At 41.1% G+C, this 19222-nt stretch overlaps 1 protein-coding gene across 1 annotated transcript in view; it reads left to right on the top strand.

The window, feature by feature from the left end:
- The window catches only part of TAOK3 (TAO kinase 3), a 149554-nt gene that overhangs the window by 52783 nt on the left and 77549 nt on the right, over positions 1-19222 (top strand). The window contains exon 13 of the mRNA XM_044685447.1: positions 1566-1772. Within this exon, the coding sequence (XP_044541382.1) occupies positions 1566-1772 (207 nt within the window). The remainder of the gene's footprint in view (positions 1-1565; positions 1773-19222) is intronic.

Raw genomic sequence — 19222 nt, 5'->3', positions numbered from 1 at the left:
ATGGATGGATGGATGGATGGATGGATGGATGAATAAATAGAGAGATGAATGATGGATGGAGGAATGAATAGATAGATGATGAATGGATGGATGGATGAATGAATAGATAGATGATGGATGGATAGATGGATGGAGAGATGAATGGATGGATGGATGAATAAATAGATAAATGATGGATGGATAGATGAATAGATGGATGAATGAATAAATAGATAATGGATGGATGGATGAATAAATAGATGAATGAAGGATGGATGGACAGAAAGATAGACTGATATAAAATGAGCAGCTATATAGATATGGATAAGACAGACAGATGATAGATAGATAAATGATAGACAAGACAGATAATATGATAGATGGACAGAAAGATACATGGTAGACAGATAGATTCTGATAGAGAGAAGGAGAGACTCAGGTAGATAAATGGATGAACTAAGTATTTTCTATGTTCCATATACTCAGTGACAAACACATAAATGAAATTATCTGTACTCACTCGATAAGCATTTGTTATAATGGAAAGAACAAAGAACATGGAGTCAAGATTTGACCCAGATCCTTACCATCCCTTAGAAAGTCACTTTATCTCTGCATGCCTCAGTTTCTGAATCTGAAATGGGTCTAAGTGTATTCACCAGGGTTGTGGTACAGAAAGACAAGACTACTATAAATCTCAGTTCACACCCAGTCTCAGACACATGCTAACTGTGTGATCCTTAGTTAGTCACTTACTCTCTATCTGCCTCAATTTTCTCAAATGTAAAATGTGGATAACATCACCACCAATCTTCTATGGTCATTGTGAGGATCAAATGAGATAACTTTTTTTGAACCCTCACCTTCTGTCTTAGACCTGACACTGTGTCTTGGTTCCAAGACAGAAGAGCAGTAAGGGCTGGGCAATGGGGGTTAAGTGACTTGCCCAGGGTCACACAGCTACAAACGGTCTGAGGCCACATTTGAAACCAAGACCTCCTATCTCCAGGCCTGACTTTCTATCCACTGAGCCACTTGGCTACCCCTGAGATAACCTTTGTAAAGCCTTCTGTAAAGTTCATAGCAGCATAAAAATGGCAGCTGTTGTTACTGTTGTTGTTGTTGGTCATTATAATTGTCTAGTCCCTGAAGGCTCTTCTTAGGCCACTTCAGGGGTCCCGAAGGACCTGTAGGCCTCATCACCACCCTCCTGGGGGGGGGGGGGACATTTCAGTAGGCCTTATAGGCATCCTCCTACAGACCTGGCCTCATTTGCTTTGCTTCTATCAGTAAGACTGCTGAGCATGGAAGGGGAAAGCCCTCCACCGGCAGTTCTTGGAACCTTACGACCCATGTCCACAGCAGCCCCTGGGGAAGACAGACAAGTGGATCTGAGATGCCTGGAAATTGCGAGGCAGTGAGGCCACTACATAAAAAGTTTTATCTTTGCAGATTTGGCAGAAAATCCACTTGGCACTGCAGAATTGAGTGGGTTTAATAGCTCGGTCAATGGATTGTCACTTTTCTCTCCAGTCTTCTTCTGTTTTTTTTTTTTTTCTTTTAACCCCAATGCCCGATTTTTATAGGACAGTGAACATGGGACAAGCCTGAGCATAAATATGGACAGCCTGGGCAGCAACCACTCCATTCCAAGCATGTCTGTGAGCACGGGCAGTCAGAGCAGCAGTGTCAACAGCATGCAGGAAGTCCTAGATGAGAGCAGCTTGGAAGTGGGCATGACACACGATGATGAAGGCATCATTAATTCCGGCTCCTCCGTCGTGCACAAGAAGGTAGGTTGTGGGCCACCCTCCAACGCGCCCTCCAGATTCCACCCTATGAAAGGATAGCTCGAGTCACTGGCATCTCAGCTTGTTCCCTCAACAGTGCTCTTGAAATAAAAGTAAGCAGTAGCAGTTGGGAGAATTCCCCTAGGCTGGATGACAGTGCGTGGTGCCAGTTCTTTCTGTGAAGACTTCTCCATCTTCCTCCTCTACTTCTTACAACCTTTCTTAATTTTATTGCCGCCCCATTTACAGCCCTAATCAGGTCTAGAAACCTACAACCAAGCACTCAAGCTGGCAGTCCTTTTCTAAAATATTAGCCCTAATGTTATAGGCCTTAACCCCTTCCTGAACAAAAGCCATCTATTGTCCAAAGATCAAGATGATAGATCCCTGGAGGAAAGACTAAAACAAGGAAATAATGAACGAGGAGCTCGATATCAGGAATCCTGAGAGATTCTCCTCAAAGAATTTTTGTCCTCCCGCTGTTCCTTTTTCTTCCCTCTGAGGCCAAACAGGACGTTTAATCCCCCTTTCATAGGACAGACCTTTAAACACTTGAAGATCCTTCTTATGGCTCCTTAACCAAAACCTAAGCCTTGTCTGCACCAGCTTCACTTCCCTGATTTCACCAAGAGATCAATCTTCATTGAGCTCTAAATCAACATCCTCTACCATTTTGGCTGCTCTACTCTGGACATGAGCGCCCTTACTAAACTGGGCCCCACAGAAGTGAATACTTCTCCGGGTGGGAGCTGCCTGGGATAGAGTGGATCTGGACAATAGCCTCTCCAGCTAGGCCTGGACACTAGGCCAGTGTGAGAACCCATTAGCCTACTTGCCTCCTATATAAAGCTGTTGTTGACTCGTTGAGCTTGAAGTCCTCTAAACCTCTCCCCACAACCAGGTCTTTCTCAGACAACCTGGTATGTAGTCCTGCTTCCCACCATTTTGTACATATGACGTGGATCTTTACAACCCACAAATAAAACTCCTTTGTGGAGCGAAGGGGGAAATTTGCTCTACTAGTCCTGATTTACATCTCACAATTTCGTTTTAAAGAGTTGCTTGGAGCACTAAGAATTTAAGTGGCTTACCTTTTCACTAGTGGGCATTAGAATCCAGGCCTTTCCTGACTTCAAGGCTAGACCTCTAGCTATTCCATTGTTCTGCCTATCAAGACTTGAAATTAATCCATATTAAATTCCATCTTACTAAATGTGGCCTCCAATATTCTAGCCTATCAAAATCAGCGTTTCATGTCCTGACTCAGTTATCCAAATCCCTGTGACCCTCCAGTGGAGACTTCTTTCCAAACTGATATCAAACTGTTAGTCAGTATGCCATGTCTGGTTATTCACCCATTTCTGAATCTACCAAATTATAGTATTTTTTGCTTGAACTCAATTACAACAAGCATTTATTAAGCACCTACTGTGTAGTTAGGCACTGGTGGTTACAAAGACAAAAGAAGTACTCAAGAAGTCTCTATTCCATTGGGGGAACCCCATTATATAGATTAGTATGTATATAAAAATATACTACAAAAGTAAATAAATAAACACCAAGTGATTGCTGAGGAAGAGAAAACAATCAGGAAAGCCCTTGCATGTCTCTCCATCTTTTCCACAAGGAGAACATGATGAACTGGGAAACAAGGGGAAACGAACTTTATTTTGCCAAATCTAGGAAATACGTGCACCCAAATCATAGTAGGATACTTTTTGTGATAGCAAAAAAAATGTAAACAAAAAGGAGTGCCCAGAAACTGAAGAACAGGTCGCCAACGTACGAATGCACTCTTAAACCGAATAGCAGGAATTCTAAGGAACATGGGAAGACTTGTATGAAATGATTGCACAGTGTTGAAAAGAGAATCAAGAAAGCATTTCAAAGGGCAACCATGTAGCTCAGTGGTAGAGAGCCAAGCCTGGAACCAGGAGGTCCTGGGTTCAAATGTGGCCTCCAGCACTTGCTAACCATGAGACCCCAGCCAAAATATTTAACTCCAATTGTCTAGCCTTTAGTGCTCTTCTGCCCTTCATCTGATAATCTATACTTAGTATCAATTCTGAGACAGAAGGTAAGAGTTTGAAGAAAGGGGAGAGACAGAGAGACAGAGAGACAGAGAGAGAGAGAGAAACAGAGAGAGACAGAGAGGGAGACAGAGAGGGAGAGAGAGAGAGAGAGACAGAGAGACAGAGAGACAGAGACAGAGAGGGAGAGAGACAGAGAGGGAGAGAGACAGAGAGGGAGAGAGACAGACAGAGAGATGAGGGGAGAAAGAATGGGAGGAGGAAGGAAAAAAGGAAGGAAGGAAGGATTTCGTGAAAAGCTGCTGAACTCTAATCAATTGCAATGAGCAATCTTGGTCTTTGATGGTAAAGCACAACTCCCTATCCTCAATAGATAGGAGGTACAAAATGTTGCCAACACTGAGATATGGTTGCTTTCTTGACCAGTTTTGTTTAATTTATTTTCTTTGTTGCAAAGAAGAAATCAGAGGGGAACTGGTCTATCAGGAAATAATTGGGTTTTTTTAAATTTAATGATACATAAAAAAGAAAACAAAATAAAATCTAGATAAACTATATACAGTATTTCCTTGAGCTAAAACTTTAATGGCCCCATCAAAAAAGATCCTGTTACTATCCCATGACCTTGATGAAACTATGTGGACTCTGGAATATCTACTTCCCTTTCTAGATGTTCATCAACTATCCCTTTAAACTAGCATTTTGCCAAGAGTCAATATCAAGTTCATTGGACTTTAATGTGAAGGCTCCTTTTTTTCTTAAATCAGGGCCTTTTCCCCAGCCTTATACTGGCTTTTTCCTTCTCCGCAATCTCAAAGAATGCCATCACAGCTTCTACCAGTTCTTTCAGTACCAATGTTTGTGGGGCAGGTGACTTGAACTTATCAAGGGCAACTACATAATCTCTTGATACCTCCTTATTTAACCTGGGTCTTGGCTCCCTTTTAGCCATTTTAACGCTGTCCTTTATGGTCCAAAGGTCAATCTCTTTGGCAGAGGAGACAGAATCAAGATAAGAGTTGGGCAGCTCTACTATCTCTGTTCTCTGTTGTCATCAACTCACCCACTCTGAGCAGCAGTTTTGGCCTCCTTAGAGCCTTCTCCAATAATTCAAGAAAAGAACCACAGTACAGTGTATATAAATGCAGAACCATGTGATTTTAAAAAATGAAATTGACCCTATTAGCCCACTTGTTTAAAAAAAATGAAATTGGCCATCCCTTAACAAGAGTGAATCAGGTGGTTTTTTTTCAAAAATGAAATTGACCATATCTTCACAAACTGAACCAGGTGATTTTAAAAAATGAAATTAGCCATATCTTAACAAAATATAAAAGCAAGAGGGAGTCATTGAACCTTCTTGAGCAGGGGAGTGAAATATTCAAATCCGTGCTTTAGGAATATCCCTTTAGCAGATTGATGTAAACTTGAGGAGAGAAACTTGAGAGGGAAATCATTTAGAGTGCTATTGCAATAGGCTAATCAAGAAGTGATGAGAGGGATAGCTGGGAAGCTCAGTGGATTGAGAGTCAGGCATAGAGACAGGAGGTCCTAGGTTCAAATCCGGCCTCAGATACTCCCAGCTGTGTGACCCTGGGCAAGTCACTTGACCACCATTGCCCACCCTTACCACTCTTCCACCTAGGAGTCAATACACAGAAGTTATGGGTTTAAAAATGTAAAAAAATGATTTTAAAAAAAGAAGTGATGAGAACCTGAACTAGGGTAGTAGCCCATATGAGTAGAAGAGAGGAGACAAAAGTGAGAGCATTTTTGGATGTAGAGTCTCTAAGACTGAACGGTTGTGTGGGATGAGGTAGGATGGGGAGCTGAGGATGATGCCAAGGTGGCAAGACAGGGTGACACTGAGAAGATACTCTGCTCTAGGTAGAAAATGGGAAGTATGGAAGAAGGGTGAATTTAGAAGAAGCATAATGAGTTTTGTTTTGGATTTGCTGAGTTTGAGATGCCTTCTGGAATAGCTCATTGAAAATGTGATACTAGAGTTTAGGATAGAGATAGTCTAGGATTCACCTGCATAGAGATGATAGTTAAACCCAGTGGAAATGATGAGATTTTCAAGAGTTTAGGAAGAAGGAAAGAGGGGCAAAATGGTAAATTTTGTAAGTTTTAGGAATTTGAGGGTGTAAAACAAATACAGTGTAAGTGAATAGAATGGCTCTGATTATCATAATTTCTTTAAAAAAACAAACCTTTACCTCCCATCTTAGAATCAGTACTATGTATTAGAAGGAAGAAGAGCAGTAAGGGCTAAGCAATCGGGGTCAAGTAACCAACCCAGGGTTACACAGTTAGGTGGTAGGAGTCCATAGTTGAACCCAGGTATCTCTCCATACACTGAGCCACCTATAATTTCTTTTAAAAGTTTAACATAAAGCACATGCCAAAATAAGGATTCTAATAAAGACAGAGGCTATCAACCAGCAAACACTTTTATCTTCTAGCCAAACAGAGAAATATGCTGGCCAAAGGCAACACATTTTATTATTAGTAGATTGACAAAAAAAAAAGTCCAGGGGCAGCTGGGTAGCTCAGTGGAGTGAGAGCCGGGCCTAGAGACAGGAGGTCCTAGGTTCAAACCCGGCCTCAGCCACTTCCCAGCTGTGTGACCCTGGGCAAGTCACTTGACCCCCATTGCCCACCCTTACCAATCTTCCACCTATGAGACAATACACCGAAGTACAAGGGTTAAAAAAAAAGAAAAGAAAAAAAAAGTCCAACAAGATGTGGCCCGTGTATATTTCTGAATCATATCAGTACACACAGAAGAAATCTGCTAGAGGTGACATGGTTTTGAAGATACTCAGGGACCAATTTTCAAGGTATCTAAAAATCATAAATGATGTTATCACACTCAGAAACAAGTGAAGAGGAAGAACCTGACTACCAACCCACATATCTATTTTTTCATCTCTATAAAATATGAGAATGACCTACACAAGGATGGAAGGTGTCCTTGATGAAAATATGGCAAGGAAACAGGCAGTTTTCCACAGCCACTTTTCTATAGCAAACTACATCTACATAGTCATGCAGCTGATTAAAATGTACAGAAAATACATGGACTTGCTTATTTATTAATTGATTACCCCCCCCAAAAAATTTCTAAAACAATCTTAAAGGTCCCACTACCAATAAGATGAACTTTTCATATATGTGCTGAAATATCATAAGTTTCCTGAGTAGATGCAATCGGATGTAACTATATTCAGCAATCCTTTGATTATCGGTCAGTCACAAGTTTTTATTAATTGTCTACATGCCAGACACTATGCCAAGCCCTGATGCTACTAAGAAAGGCAAAAGACAAACCATACCCCCAAGGATGGCACAGTCTAATGGGCAGGAACAGAAAATGAGTAATGGTATTAATTCTGTCATGAAGGTGCCCAGCACAGAGCTGAAGATTCCCTTTAGACGGTAATGTTTTCTATCTGTTCCTGCTTGTCAGTAAAGCTCAGCTGATTCCTTCAAACTGGAGCCTCCTCAGTGAGATCCCTAGCTAGCCGAAAGAAATGGGCTTAACCATCCACAGAGAAAAATCTAAGTGGATGAAGCATACATACATCATACGTAGAAAGTAACTTCTTATCAGATGGGCATTCCAGTGACTTAGTCTATTAGAAAAGAAATATTATCTTGGAATGGCCCTACTAATGGACAGTGAACTAGAACTAGAATTAAATCATAGAATTTTGGAGAAGGAAGAAACATCAGAAGCCAATTAATCATGTAACCATGGGGGGAGGGGGGGAGGAAGGGTCCTAAATTAATTAATTAAATAAAGGTTTTCAAATTAAAAAAAAAAGAAGCCAATTAATGCAATCCATATCCCCAAAAGAGTCCCCTCTACAACATTACCAACAAGTGGCCATCTGGCTTTTGATTAATCATCCCCAGGGAAGGGGAAGCCCCTACATTTTGAGGCCCGTCCATTACACTTTGGGAAAGTTCTTATTGTTAGGGAGTTTTCCTTACATCAAACTTAAATTTGCCTCTTTGCAGCTTTGACCCATCACTCTTTTTTTTTTTTTTTTTTTTTTTGCCCTCTGGGATTAAATAAGTAAATCGAATACCTTCCCTACAAGACGGCCATTCTGTACACTTGAGCAGAGCTACCTTGTTCTCTTCCCCACCTCAAATCTTCCTGAGCCCAAACATCCCCATTTCCTTCAACTGATCTAAATGAGGTATGAGTTCATGGTCCTTCATCACCGTGGTTGCCCCTCTGTGGATATTCTATCAGTTATTCGCTTCTTAAGACCTCAGTGTCATACTCCAGATAGTGTCTAATACAGCAAAACTATCACTTTCTGTGCCTAGAAGCTCTCCCCCCTGTTAATGCTGCCCAAGGTCAGTATGGCAAAAGAATGTCAGCAGGGGCAGCGCCGTGGCTCAGCGCTTTGAGAGCCAGGCCAGGAGACTGGCAGTCCTGGGTTTAAATCTGACCTCAGACACTTCCTAACTGTGTGACCCTGGACAAGTCACTTAAACCCCCATTTCCTAGCTCTTGCTGCTTTTCTGCCTGGGAACCAATACACAGTATTGAGTCAAAGATGGAAGGTATGAGTTTAAAAAATAAAAAAGTAAAAGAAGATTGTCAACTGTATCATCTCACAAAATGATGCAAAGTAATCGTTGCCATATCTCACTGTTCGATCCTATTGAGCTTATAATTCAGCAAATCCAGCACCAAGATATTTTTCAGATGGGTTGTTGTCCAGTCATTCCTCTTTCCCCTTTGTTTGGGCAGAGATTTTTTTTTATTTTTTTAGGAAAATTTTCCATGGTTAAATGACTTGGGCAGAGATTTTTATGAACCTAAATGTAAGATTTTACATTTATCTCTAATAAATTTCATCTTTTTACATTCAGCCCAATATTTTAGCTCTGCCTGATCCTCCTGGATCCTGTTTTTGTCATTCAATGTTAGCCCATGAAAATATTTGAGTATAATGAGAAAATGTGAAAGCATGTCATGGATGATGTTTTTTCATGTTAACATAATATAACACAACTCTGTTAAATAACAGAGGACGAAGCTGCAGACTTTGGCGTACTCCACTGGAGACCTTTTACCATGTTTTCATAGAACCATAAATGATTACTCTCTGGATCCTGCCATTCAGTTCCTTCTAGATCCAGTTATATTATCACCTGCCCCATGTCTCTATCCTTTCCACAAGAACAGGATGAAGGATCAAATTGCATTGCTAAAAATACAACTAATCTGAGGGACAGACTAAGCAGCAGAAGAATGGTTTCCCCAAAGACTATAATACTATAAGATTTGTTTAAACCTTTAACTTCCATCTTAGAATTAATGCTGTGTAGTAGTTCCAAAGCAGAAAAGCAGTAAGGGCTAGGCAATGGGGGTTAAGTGACTTGCCCAGGGTCACACAGCCAGGAAGTATCAGAGGCCAGATCTGAACCCAGGACCTCCCTTCTCTATGCCTGGCTCTCCATCCACTGAGCCACCCAGCTGCATGTAATACCATAAATTAAAACAACCTTAATAGACCATTGAATTTTAATGAACTGTACTGATCTGCACTTGTCCCCGAGAGCTTTCTCTTATCAGTAAAGAGGTGAAATACTATAGATTCAGAATGTAGTAGGTTTTCTGATTAGATTTGCTGGGTCACTTGATTTTGCTCAGATGTTTTACTTGATTACAAGGGAAGATTCAGTGGGGATGTCAAATGAAAAGAAGGGCTGGCTGTGGTACTAAAACAAATGCACCAATAAAACTTAAAAATAAAATAAAATCAATCTCAGTAAACTCGATTGACCACATTCTCCAGATATGCCAGGTTAGTGGCCCTGAAAATAAAAAGAGGAAATAAAGTTGTTCTGGCATGATCTGTTGTTGATTTTTTAAAAAAAATCATGCTAATCCTATGTCAACATTACTGCCTGCTTAAATGGTCATTCATCATCTCTCTAATGGATATAATCTAGAGTTTTGCCAGGAATCAAAATCAAAAATCACTTCCCTATTGGTGGCAGGCTCCATTCCCTTTTTTTCTTTAGAAACCTGGATGGGGAGGAGGGCATCTGGGTGGCTCAGTGGATTGAGAGCCAGGTCCTGGGTTCAAATTTGACCTCAGACACTTCTTAGCTGTGTGACTCTGCACAAGTCACCTAACCCCCATTGCCTAGCCCTTACACTACTCTTTTGCCTTGGAACCAATACACAATATTGATTCTGAGACAGAAGGTGAGGGTTTAAAAAACAAATAAAAACTTGTAGGAATCATGCTTCCTAGCTATGTGACCCTGGGCAAGTCACTTAACCCTCACTGTCTAGCCCTTACCGCTCTTCTGTCTTGGAACCAATATACAGCATTGATTCTAAGACAGAAGGTGAGGATTTAAAAAAAAAACCTGGGCAACATTTGCCCCTCCCCAGGCATAGGATCAACACCATAGAGCTGGAAAAAATCCCTTAAAAGTCTTCCAAGCCAATGATCTCATTTTGCACATCAGTGAATGAATAGATGATAAAGTTCTTAATAAGTGGTTACTAAGGCTCAGAGATGTGGTGACCCGCCCAGCTTACAGAGGTAAGGAGCAGAGCAGGAATTCGAATCTAGGTCCTCTGAGTCCAACTTTCAGCACTCCCTTTCGATGGTAAGTGATAATGAGTTGGCAATCATTTGGGCTGCTTCAGGAAGTCCTGGGGGATGTTGTCCTTCTTGCCCAGGTGTCTGAAGTCCCTCCAGGACCAGTAGCCCTCTCTTCCTAGCATCTTCCTTAATTTGGGGATTGGCTTCCCGTTAGCCTATTTTGTCCTGTGCCTTCCATGCCCAATGTTACTCTCCCAAGCAGAGAAAGCAGAAAGAAGCAAAATAAAGCACAGGCGTGACTCTCCTTTCTGATTTCAGCTGTCTTTGTTCTTTCCACACCAACCAGCCGGCTTTTCCCTTCTTTGGCCTTCATCTTTACAACAAGGTATATTGAGTTAACTAGGTAGCATAGTGGATCCAGCCCTATATTTGGAATTGAGGAAGACCTGAGTTCAGATCTAACCTCAGACACTTACTGACTTACTTACTCCTTTGCCCAGTGTTCATCGTCTCCCAAAGTCTAAGACTACTCCAACTTTTTTGGATTTATCTTATATTACTCCTCCCTCTGTGTTAGAGGTTAGACGACCCAAGAGTTCTTCACCTTTTTCATTTGTTTTGTCATGGCCTCCTTGTGAAGTCTGGTGAAGGCCCTGCTCCTTCTTAGAATGTTTTTAAGTAATTGAAGGAAATTATAAATTTCATTTATAGATTAATGGAAAAAAATTTAATATAATTTTCTCCCCATCTGAGTTCAGGGACCCCATGAAATCTGCCCATAGACTCTATAGACCCTGGATTAAAGCCCAATTCAAATATCACCTTCTCCATGAAAACTTCTCAGTTTCCTTCCGGATAATAACAGACTTTACGTAGCAATGATAGATACTTCATTGGGGTGTTTATAAGGTGTTTACACTGACTTTAAATTTGGTGTGCCATGGGGACTCCCTCCAATAAATGCAATTGTGCCATTAGTTAATTAGATGTCCCCTACCCACATCATGTATTTTAGTCATTTACATATGTCTCCTCTCTCCATCCCAGATGCTAAATTCCATGAATGCTGGGCCTGGGTCTCTTCTAAATAGTCCCCCCTTGCCTCCTAGCACAGTGCTTAATGCTTTAAAAATATCTGGTGAATTGGAATTTATCTAAATAGTGTATCTCGGGGGCTCAGTGGGTTGAGGGCCAGGCCTAGAGACGGGAGGTCCTAGGTTCAAATCTGACCCCAAACATTTCCCAGCTATGTGACCCTGGGCAAGTCACTTGACCCCCATTGCCTACCCTTACCACTCTTCTGCCTTGGAGCCAATACACAGTATTGACTCCAAAATGGAAGGTGAAGGTTTAAAAACAAACAAATAAATAAATAGTGTATCTCCCTCAGGAGCTAGCCCAATGTTCTTCACAGAGCAAATACTTAATATAATGAGCCAAATTATATAATATATATATGTAATATATAATATATAATATAATGAGTCAAATGTAATTGGCATAGGAGAAAGTTACAAGTTGACTCTAACTTTTAAGATCACTTCTTCTGGGATCTTAAAATTTGAAGAAAAATGTTCTAGACTGGAGCATTCATTGAGATGAGGGGAAGGAGACAAGAGACTCATAGAATCTTAAGAATTCAAGGAAGCAGGGGGCAGCTGGATAGCTCAGTGGATTAAGAGCCAAGCCTAGAGACGGGAGGTCCTAGGTTTCAAATCTGGCCTCAGATATTTCCTGGCTGTGTGACCCTGGGCAAGTCACTTGACCACCCATTACTTAGCCCTTACCACTCTTCTGCCTTGCAGCCAATACACAGTATTAATTCCAAGACGGAAGGTGAGGCTTTAAAAAACAAAAAAAAAAAAACAGAATTCAAGGAAACCTTGGAGGCCATCTCACCCTTGTCTGGTAAAGGAATCCCTTCTACAAGACCTTTAACATGTAGTCATCTGGTTTGTCAGGGTGACCTCCATTTAGGGCAAGTCCACTACTCCCTGAAGCAGCCCATTCTACTTTGGGGCAGCTCCAATGATTGGACATATCAAGCATAAATGCTGCGCTTTGCAATTTCTACCCAGTACTTCTAGTTTTATTACCTGAGGATAAGAGGAACAAGGTTAATCCTTCTTCCACAAAATAACCCTTCAAATACTGGAGACGAGCTATTATACTCACTCCACACCATAACCAAGTCTACTCTTCTCCAAGCCACACTCGTCAGTTGTGAAAAACTGGCATGAACTTTATGTGGTATGAACTCGAGGAGTGTCAGTATTCATCGTGCCCTCCTTTGGATGTCCTCCACATGAATCATGTCCTTCCTAAAGTGTAATCCTCAGAACTGACCACAGTAGCCCAGATGTGTTCTGTGCTGGACAGAGTACAGTCATCTCCCTGCTCTTGTATTTGGTCCCTCTATTCAGGCAGCCTAAGATCATGTTAGCTTTGGGGGCTTCCATCTTCATGCAATGGACTTAATATTAGACTTGCATTCAATGGAAACACCCAAATACATTTTTTAGATGAAAGACTATGTGTGTCCAAAACCGAATTCCTTGCTCCTGGTCATACTTCCTTCACCTTGTACATTTAAAATTGATTGATTTATTGATTGATTTTTTAAACCCTTAACTTCTGTGTATTGGCTCCTAGGTGGAAGAGTGGCAAGGGTGGGCAATGGGGGTCAAGTGACTTGCCCAGGGTCACACAGCTGGGAAGTGTCTGAGGCCGGATTTGAACCTAGGACCTGCCATCTCTAGGCCTGACTCTCAATCCACTGAGCTACCCAGCTGCCCCTAAAATTGATTTTTTGAACCCTAGTTTAAGACTTTATATTTAGTCCTATGTAATTTCATCAGATTGTATTTGATCCAAAGTTCCAACCTATTAACACCTTTCTAGACTTTGACTTTCATCCAGCGTGTTAGTTCTCTCTCCTAGCTTTATGCTATCTTTAGTTCTGATAAACATACTACCTATGCTTTTATCCTAATGATTTGTGAAAATGTTAAAATAGTATAGGACCAACGAGGGGCACTCCAACGGAGACCTCCTTCCAAATTGATATAGAGCAATTAAATTAATAGTTACTCTTTGGGTCTGGCCTTTTTCCAATTATGAAACAATCTACCTTTACCTTCAACTAACCCAGTCCTTTCTGCGTCTTTGATGAGAAGAGCAGGAGAGAATATATCAAATGCTCAGCTATAATCCGGGGAAACTATAGCTACTCCGTGCCCTTGACCTACTCATCTAGCAACGTGATCAAAAAAGGAAATGAGCTGCTTCTAGCATGATCTGGTCTTGACACTTGGCAGTCATCATTTCCTTTTCTAGATGTTTGCTAACCAGTCTTTTAATATTCCCTCTTAAAAATTTTGACAGTCAAATTTCCTGGCCCATAGTTTACAGATTCTATTATCTTCCCTTTCTTTTAAAATCAGGACATTTGTCCTTCTCCAATTCTTTCATTCGTGCTCCACTGTCTTTCAAATATCACTCAAGATTTCAATCCTATCATTACTTTAGTAGGTAGTAGGTGTATGGGGTGTTCAGGGAGGACCAATGCCTCTGGTATGAGGCCCTGCCAAGCTCTTCTCAGGGATGCTCCTCCACCTTTGGTGTCCACCTGTCACCCAGCTCTCAACTGCGGCTCCAAGAAACTGTAGCATGTGTAGCAGCAGCTACAGCCCAGTAAACCATCTTGGTAGATTGATTAAACCAGGCTGAGGACAACTGACAGGCCTCAAACCCATTAGTTAGGACTTTGTCTACCCAAAGCATGGGAAGACTTCCTCTGGTGGAATGAGTGAATGAGAACAATTTCTTCCAATGTCCATGAAGGCAACTGTGGAGTGCTTCGAGTTTGGTCAGATGGCAAAGGTGCATTCTTACTCTCTTAATAGCTACCTTTAGTATGGACTCTCTGTTGGCCTTTTCTGTATTTTCCTTCCTAGCCTAAAATTCATTTACTTTAACAAAGAAAATAATCAAAATAAGATGAGTCAACCCTTTCTGTATACATTGCTTTCTTGTGGTTCTCTTCCTACCTGTCTGATTATTCTTATCTCGGACCCCTTTGCTGGATCAACACACCCTTGAACCACAAGGTTTCTCAATGACTCATTCCTGGTCCCTTCTCCTTCTCTATACTCTCTTGGGAAATCTCATTGGCATCCATGGTTTGAACTACAAAGCTTAATGACTGAAGGTCGTGGTGCAGATGCACAGAGAAGAGAATACAATGCAGAGACACTGGCTTTGGGCTACATGAATGACCTGGGTTCAAATACTACCACAGTCCTTTAATTATTGGTATGATCTTGGGTGAGGCATGCCATCTCTCTCTGCCTCCATTTCCTCTTCTCTAAAATGATGGAATTGGACTGTCTTCTAAGGTCCCTTCCAGTCCCAACCCTGTGGTGCTATGATCTATTCTTCAAACTTTCATCCCTCCCCTATACTCCAATCCCATTTCACCAATGATTTTTGGACATTTCCCCCTGGATAACCCCAAGGACGTCTCAAACGCAATATGTTCAAAACCTGACTCGTTATCTTCCATTCATAAATTCTCCTGTCTTATTTTTTGTCTCTTTCTGCTAAAGAGCACCACCATTTTTTCTCTTCCCAGGTTTTTAGCCATGGTGTTCGAATGTGCTCTTCCCTTCCTAGTCGCTCACCTATCATATCAAGTCAATTCTTATAGATTCTACCTTTCACCCTACTACCTCTTGCATCCATTCCTTTGTCACCACTAACATGGCCAACCCCTAATATCAGGTCTTCATCACTTTTCATGTAGCCTCTTTTTTCAAAAGAACCTTACCTTCCAAAAAATAATAAATAAAAAATATATTTTTAAAAAGAACCTTACCTTCTTCCTTGGAATTGATATAGTTTCTTCCAAGGCAAAAAGGTGGTAAGGAACAGGCAATTAGCTTTATGACTTGCCCAGGGTCATACAGCTAAGAAGTGTTAGAGATCAGATTTGAACTCAGGACCTCCTATCTCCAGGCCTGGCTCCTTATCTACTGAGCCACCTTTTACTGAGCCTTTGTAATTGTCTCTTAATTGAGCTCTGGGCTTCTGGTATTTCCTCTCTCCGATACATCTTCCATACACCTGCCGGAATAATCCTATGTAGTAGGATTGGCACTGAGAATGGTACTTCCGTGAAGAGACTTGCCCATTCCAATGTAGTCACAAGATCTAAGAGTCAGAACTAGAAGAGACCTCAGGGGTCTCCTTTTACAGAAAAGGAAACTTGGACCCAAGGAGGCTAAGTGGCTATCCCTAAATCACACAGACAGTAAGCATCAGAAGTGGGATTTGAACTAAGGTCCTTAGACTCCACAGTTGGTATATTTTTCACATCTACCAACTCCCTAATATGACTTTTTCAGAAACATGTTTCCATTCGGAGTTGAGCCAGGGACTTTTCACCTGGAAGGCAAATGTGTTAACCATTACATTTCAGAAATCCATTGGAATTTAAGAATAAAAATGATATCAAGATAAAGATAATGAATTTTCCTCTTATTGGGATATCTGACCTTATACTCACAACCCTGAGGAAGGCAGCGTCTATATCGTATTGGCAACCAATCGACTTTGAAAAACAAGCCATAGCTGAAGAGTTCACGCTACCCTTATTTTGGTAGGGTTTCACAAAGTCATATCCCCAAAGTGTTAAGTAGGTCCATTGAAAAAATAATTTTGGCTTCCAGATTTCCTATTTCTCCTCCTAAAGCCCATGTCCTTTCACAAAAGTTTTTCCCAGACCCTAGCGTGAAAGCACGATGATTGGAGTCGAACCCATCCAATCTAACAAAAGAAACTTCAGGTTCTTCCGTTTCCTCTTAGGTGAACCTTACTGTGTCACTTTTCCAATCAAGAGAGGATTATCTTATAGAGTAGAGCCTGGTAGCCCTCCATGGCCATCTACCTATCAATACATGAACCCTTCACATGGTAAATTTTGAGTCTGTGTCGTTCACGATGCGGCACCATTGCCCCACTGATAGGAAATGAATGTGTACATAGAGAATACAGATTGATTTCAATGTTAGCCTAAGCAAATAATGACTGGAAAGCCAAATCAAACGGATACTGTAAAAGATGGAGGCACCAAGGATGTTGGGTTTGGAGCTGGGAAGACCTAGAGTTCAAATCCCATGTTAGATACTGACTAGTTGTGTGATCTTGGGCAAGTTATTTTAACTTCTCGAAGCCTCAGTTTCTTTGTCTTTAAAATGAGGAGATGACAGGGGCAGCTGGGTAGCTCAGTGGATGGAGAGTCAGGCCTAGAGATGGGAGGTCCTAGGTTCAAATCTGACCTCAGACACTTCCCAGCTGTGTGACCCTGGGCAAGTCACTTGACCCCCATTGCCTTTAAAAAAAATAAAATAAAATGAGGAGATGAGATTCAAAGACCTCCAAGATCTCTTCCAGCTCTAAACTGATTATCCTATGTCCCTGTGATCTTATGACCTACTTCACAAGGTTTTTATGGGAAAGGCAATTTAGATACCTTGACACACAGTCCAGAAACAGGTAAAGTATTGTTATTCTTTCAGAATCAAAAAATCTATTATCTATACTACTAATCCTTCAACGGATTGTCTAAAATTACATTATATTAAAAGAATTAGCCTTTTATTGATTTCAATATTCCTAAGAATCCCATATCTATTAACCTTTCTTTAGGAAATATTTGGGTATTAATAGAGCAGATAATTAAAGCAATGACCAATATTTTTGCCTGGCTTAGGCAGGGTGGTGAGTGGAACAAATACTAGGCTGGAGCCCAAGGACCCGAGTTCAAGTCCAAGCAGTGCTTCTTACTCCCTGTGTGACTTTATATAAGGTCTGGGCCTCTCAGGTACCTCATCTGTAAAAAAGGGGGTTTAGACTAGAGAAGGTGAACCAGAAGGTACCTTCTAGATCTATACAATAATGATGATCCTATCATAATGTTTTCTTTAAAATAAAACCAAATGCATTTAAAAAGATTTTCCACATTTCCATGGGGAGAAAAAGGAAATTGTTCTTGAGGGGATAAGATGTTCTAGTTTAATTTCAGTGCTTCAATAAAAATAATTTTCACCAAACGGGGGATGCTTTGACTCTTTTTTCTAAGTTTTACTGATGCCTTTTGCTTTTACACTGCAGTCATTTCCAAGTATAGCCACCACCACCTATTTACCCAATGAAAAATCTACCTTCATTGCAAAAGAGAAATGGCTAAACAAATACAAATGACACACTGATTACATTTGTTGATGTATATGACATTCCTCACTCATGATCCCTCCCATCCCACTCCCCAAATCTCTCTTCCAAAAGGAGGAAGATGTATTCCCTCATCTCTTCTCCAGGACCACATTGGTCATTAGAGTTACTAGCGTTTGACTTCATGGTAGAGTTCCTTTTATTTACATTATTGTCATCTTCATGTATTACTGTTCTCTTGGTTCTTCTGACTGCCTGCTTTTGATTCATTAGATACTCTTTGGCTCAAGTTGGGCAAAAAAAAATAAGTCATTTCCTCAGTGGTGCCATGAGCTGATCAATGTGAATAGCCTTTCATCCTATGCTCATCCTATGCAACTGGACTTACAGCCTTGTTCCTCTTAAATCCACCACAGGAGATCCACCCAACGTGCTTGGGACCTTCCTTTTAGTTCTCTTGACACTAAATGAACCTCATTGGTGTTCACAGGTTCTCCACCCGTATTTCACACTTCCATTGCATGACCCGTGTACCTCATTTTCTATTGACTAGCTTTGATCGTGGTTCTTCTGAGCTACTGGCAAAGAATATAGTGAAATTAATTCATTAATTAATCTTGTGTAATGGCTAGTAATCTTCACTTTAAAGCAATTTCTCTCACGAGTTTAATGCTCTCCGTAGGATCTGGCAACCGTCAAGATTCTTCATTCCTCTTTATAATTCACCTTGTTTTTCCATTATCACTCAATCATTCCAATCTTTTTTATTCATCACTTCTCTACAGTCCAGTCACACTGGCCTATTTGCCATTTCTCACCCTCGCCCATCCATCTCCCATCTCTATCCCTCTGCACTAGCTGTCTCCTAGACCTAGAAAATGCTTCCTCCCCAGTTCTGCCTTGTGAAACCCTTGGCTTCCTTCAAGACTCAGGTCAAGCATCAGGGTTTTCAGGAAGCCTTTTCTGAGGCCCCCTCAGTTATTGCTCTAGTGCCTGCCCTGCCAAGTTTACCCTGTATCAGCTCTTCACAGATTCTGTATAGGCAGGTAGAACGGACCTCAGTACCAGGAAATTGAGCCAACACCTTCATTGTACAAATCAGAAAACCAAGGCTGACGGAGTTTGTGTCCATCTATTAAGTGGGTCAAAGAAAAGAGAATCTACAATTCTAAAGCTACGGTGATTTTTTTTTTCTTTCTACCTGGCCGATTATTCCATTTAAAATTCCTTCCCTGAATCAACATCCCCCTGAACCATTGGGAATAACCCTACCCGAGGAAGGTTTTGAACTCACATCTTTCTAACTCCAGGTCCAGTGCTTTATCTGCTCTATCTCCTAGCACTCCCTCCCTCTAAGGCAGAAGAGTAAGGTTGTTGGGACCTCACACTGCATGTAGTTTTCTACATCAGCTGAGGTTCATCACTCTTTACTCAAGATTTTGAATAACTCATTAAGCCAGCTTTCCAGCAGAGGGCCCTTGGCTTTTTGTTAAAAATGGAAGAACACTTGTGCATTTAATGGGTAAACAAAGACATCATTAGGGCCTTTGAGGAGCATGTGGCATTTCTAGAAGGTATTTTCCTTCTACCTGTTAATAGT

Source organism: Gracilinanus agilis, chromosome 1 (assembly GCF_016433145.1).
Source record: "Gracilinanus agilis isolate LMUSP501 chromosome 1, AgileGrace, whole genome shotgun sequence".
NCBI classification, from domain to species: domain Eukaryota; kingdom Metazoa; phylum Chordata; class Mammalia; order Didelphimorphia; family Didelphidae; genus Gracilinanus; species Gracilinanus agilis.
This window is presented reverse-complemented; position numbering and strand designations above follow the sequence as displayed.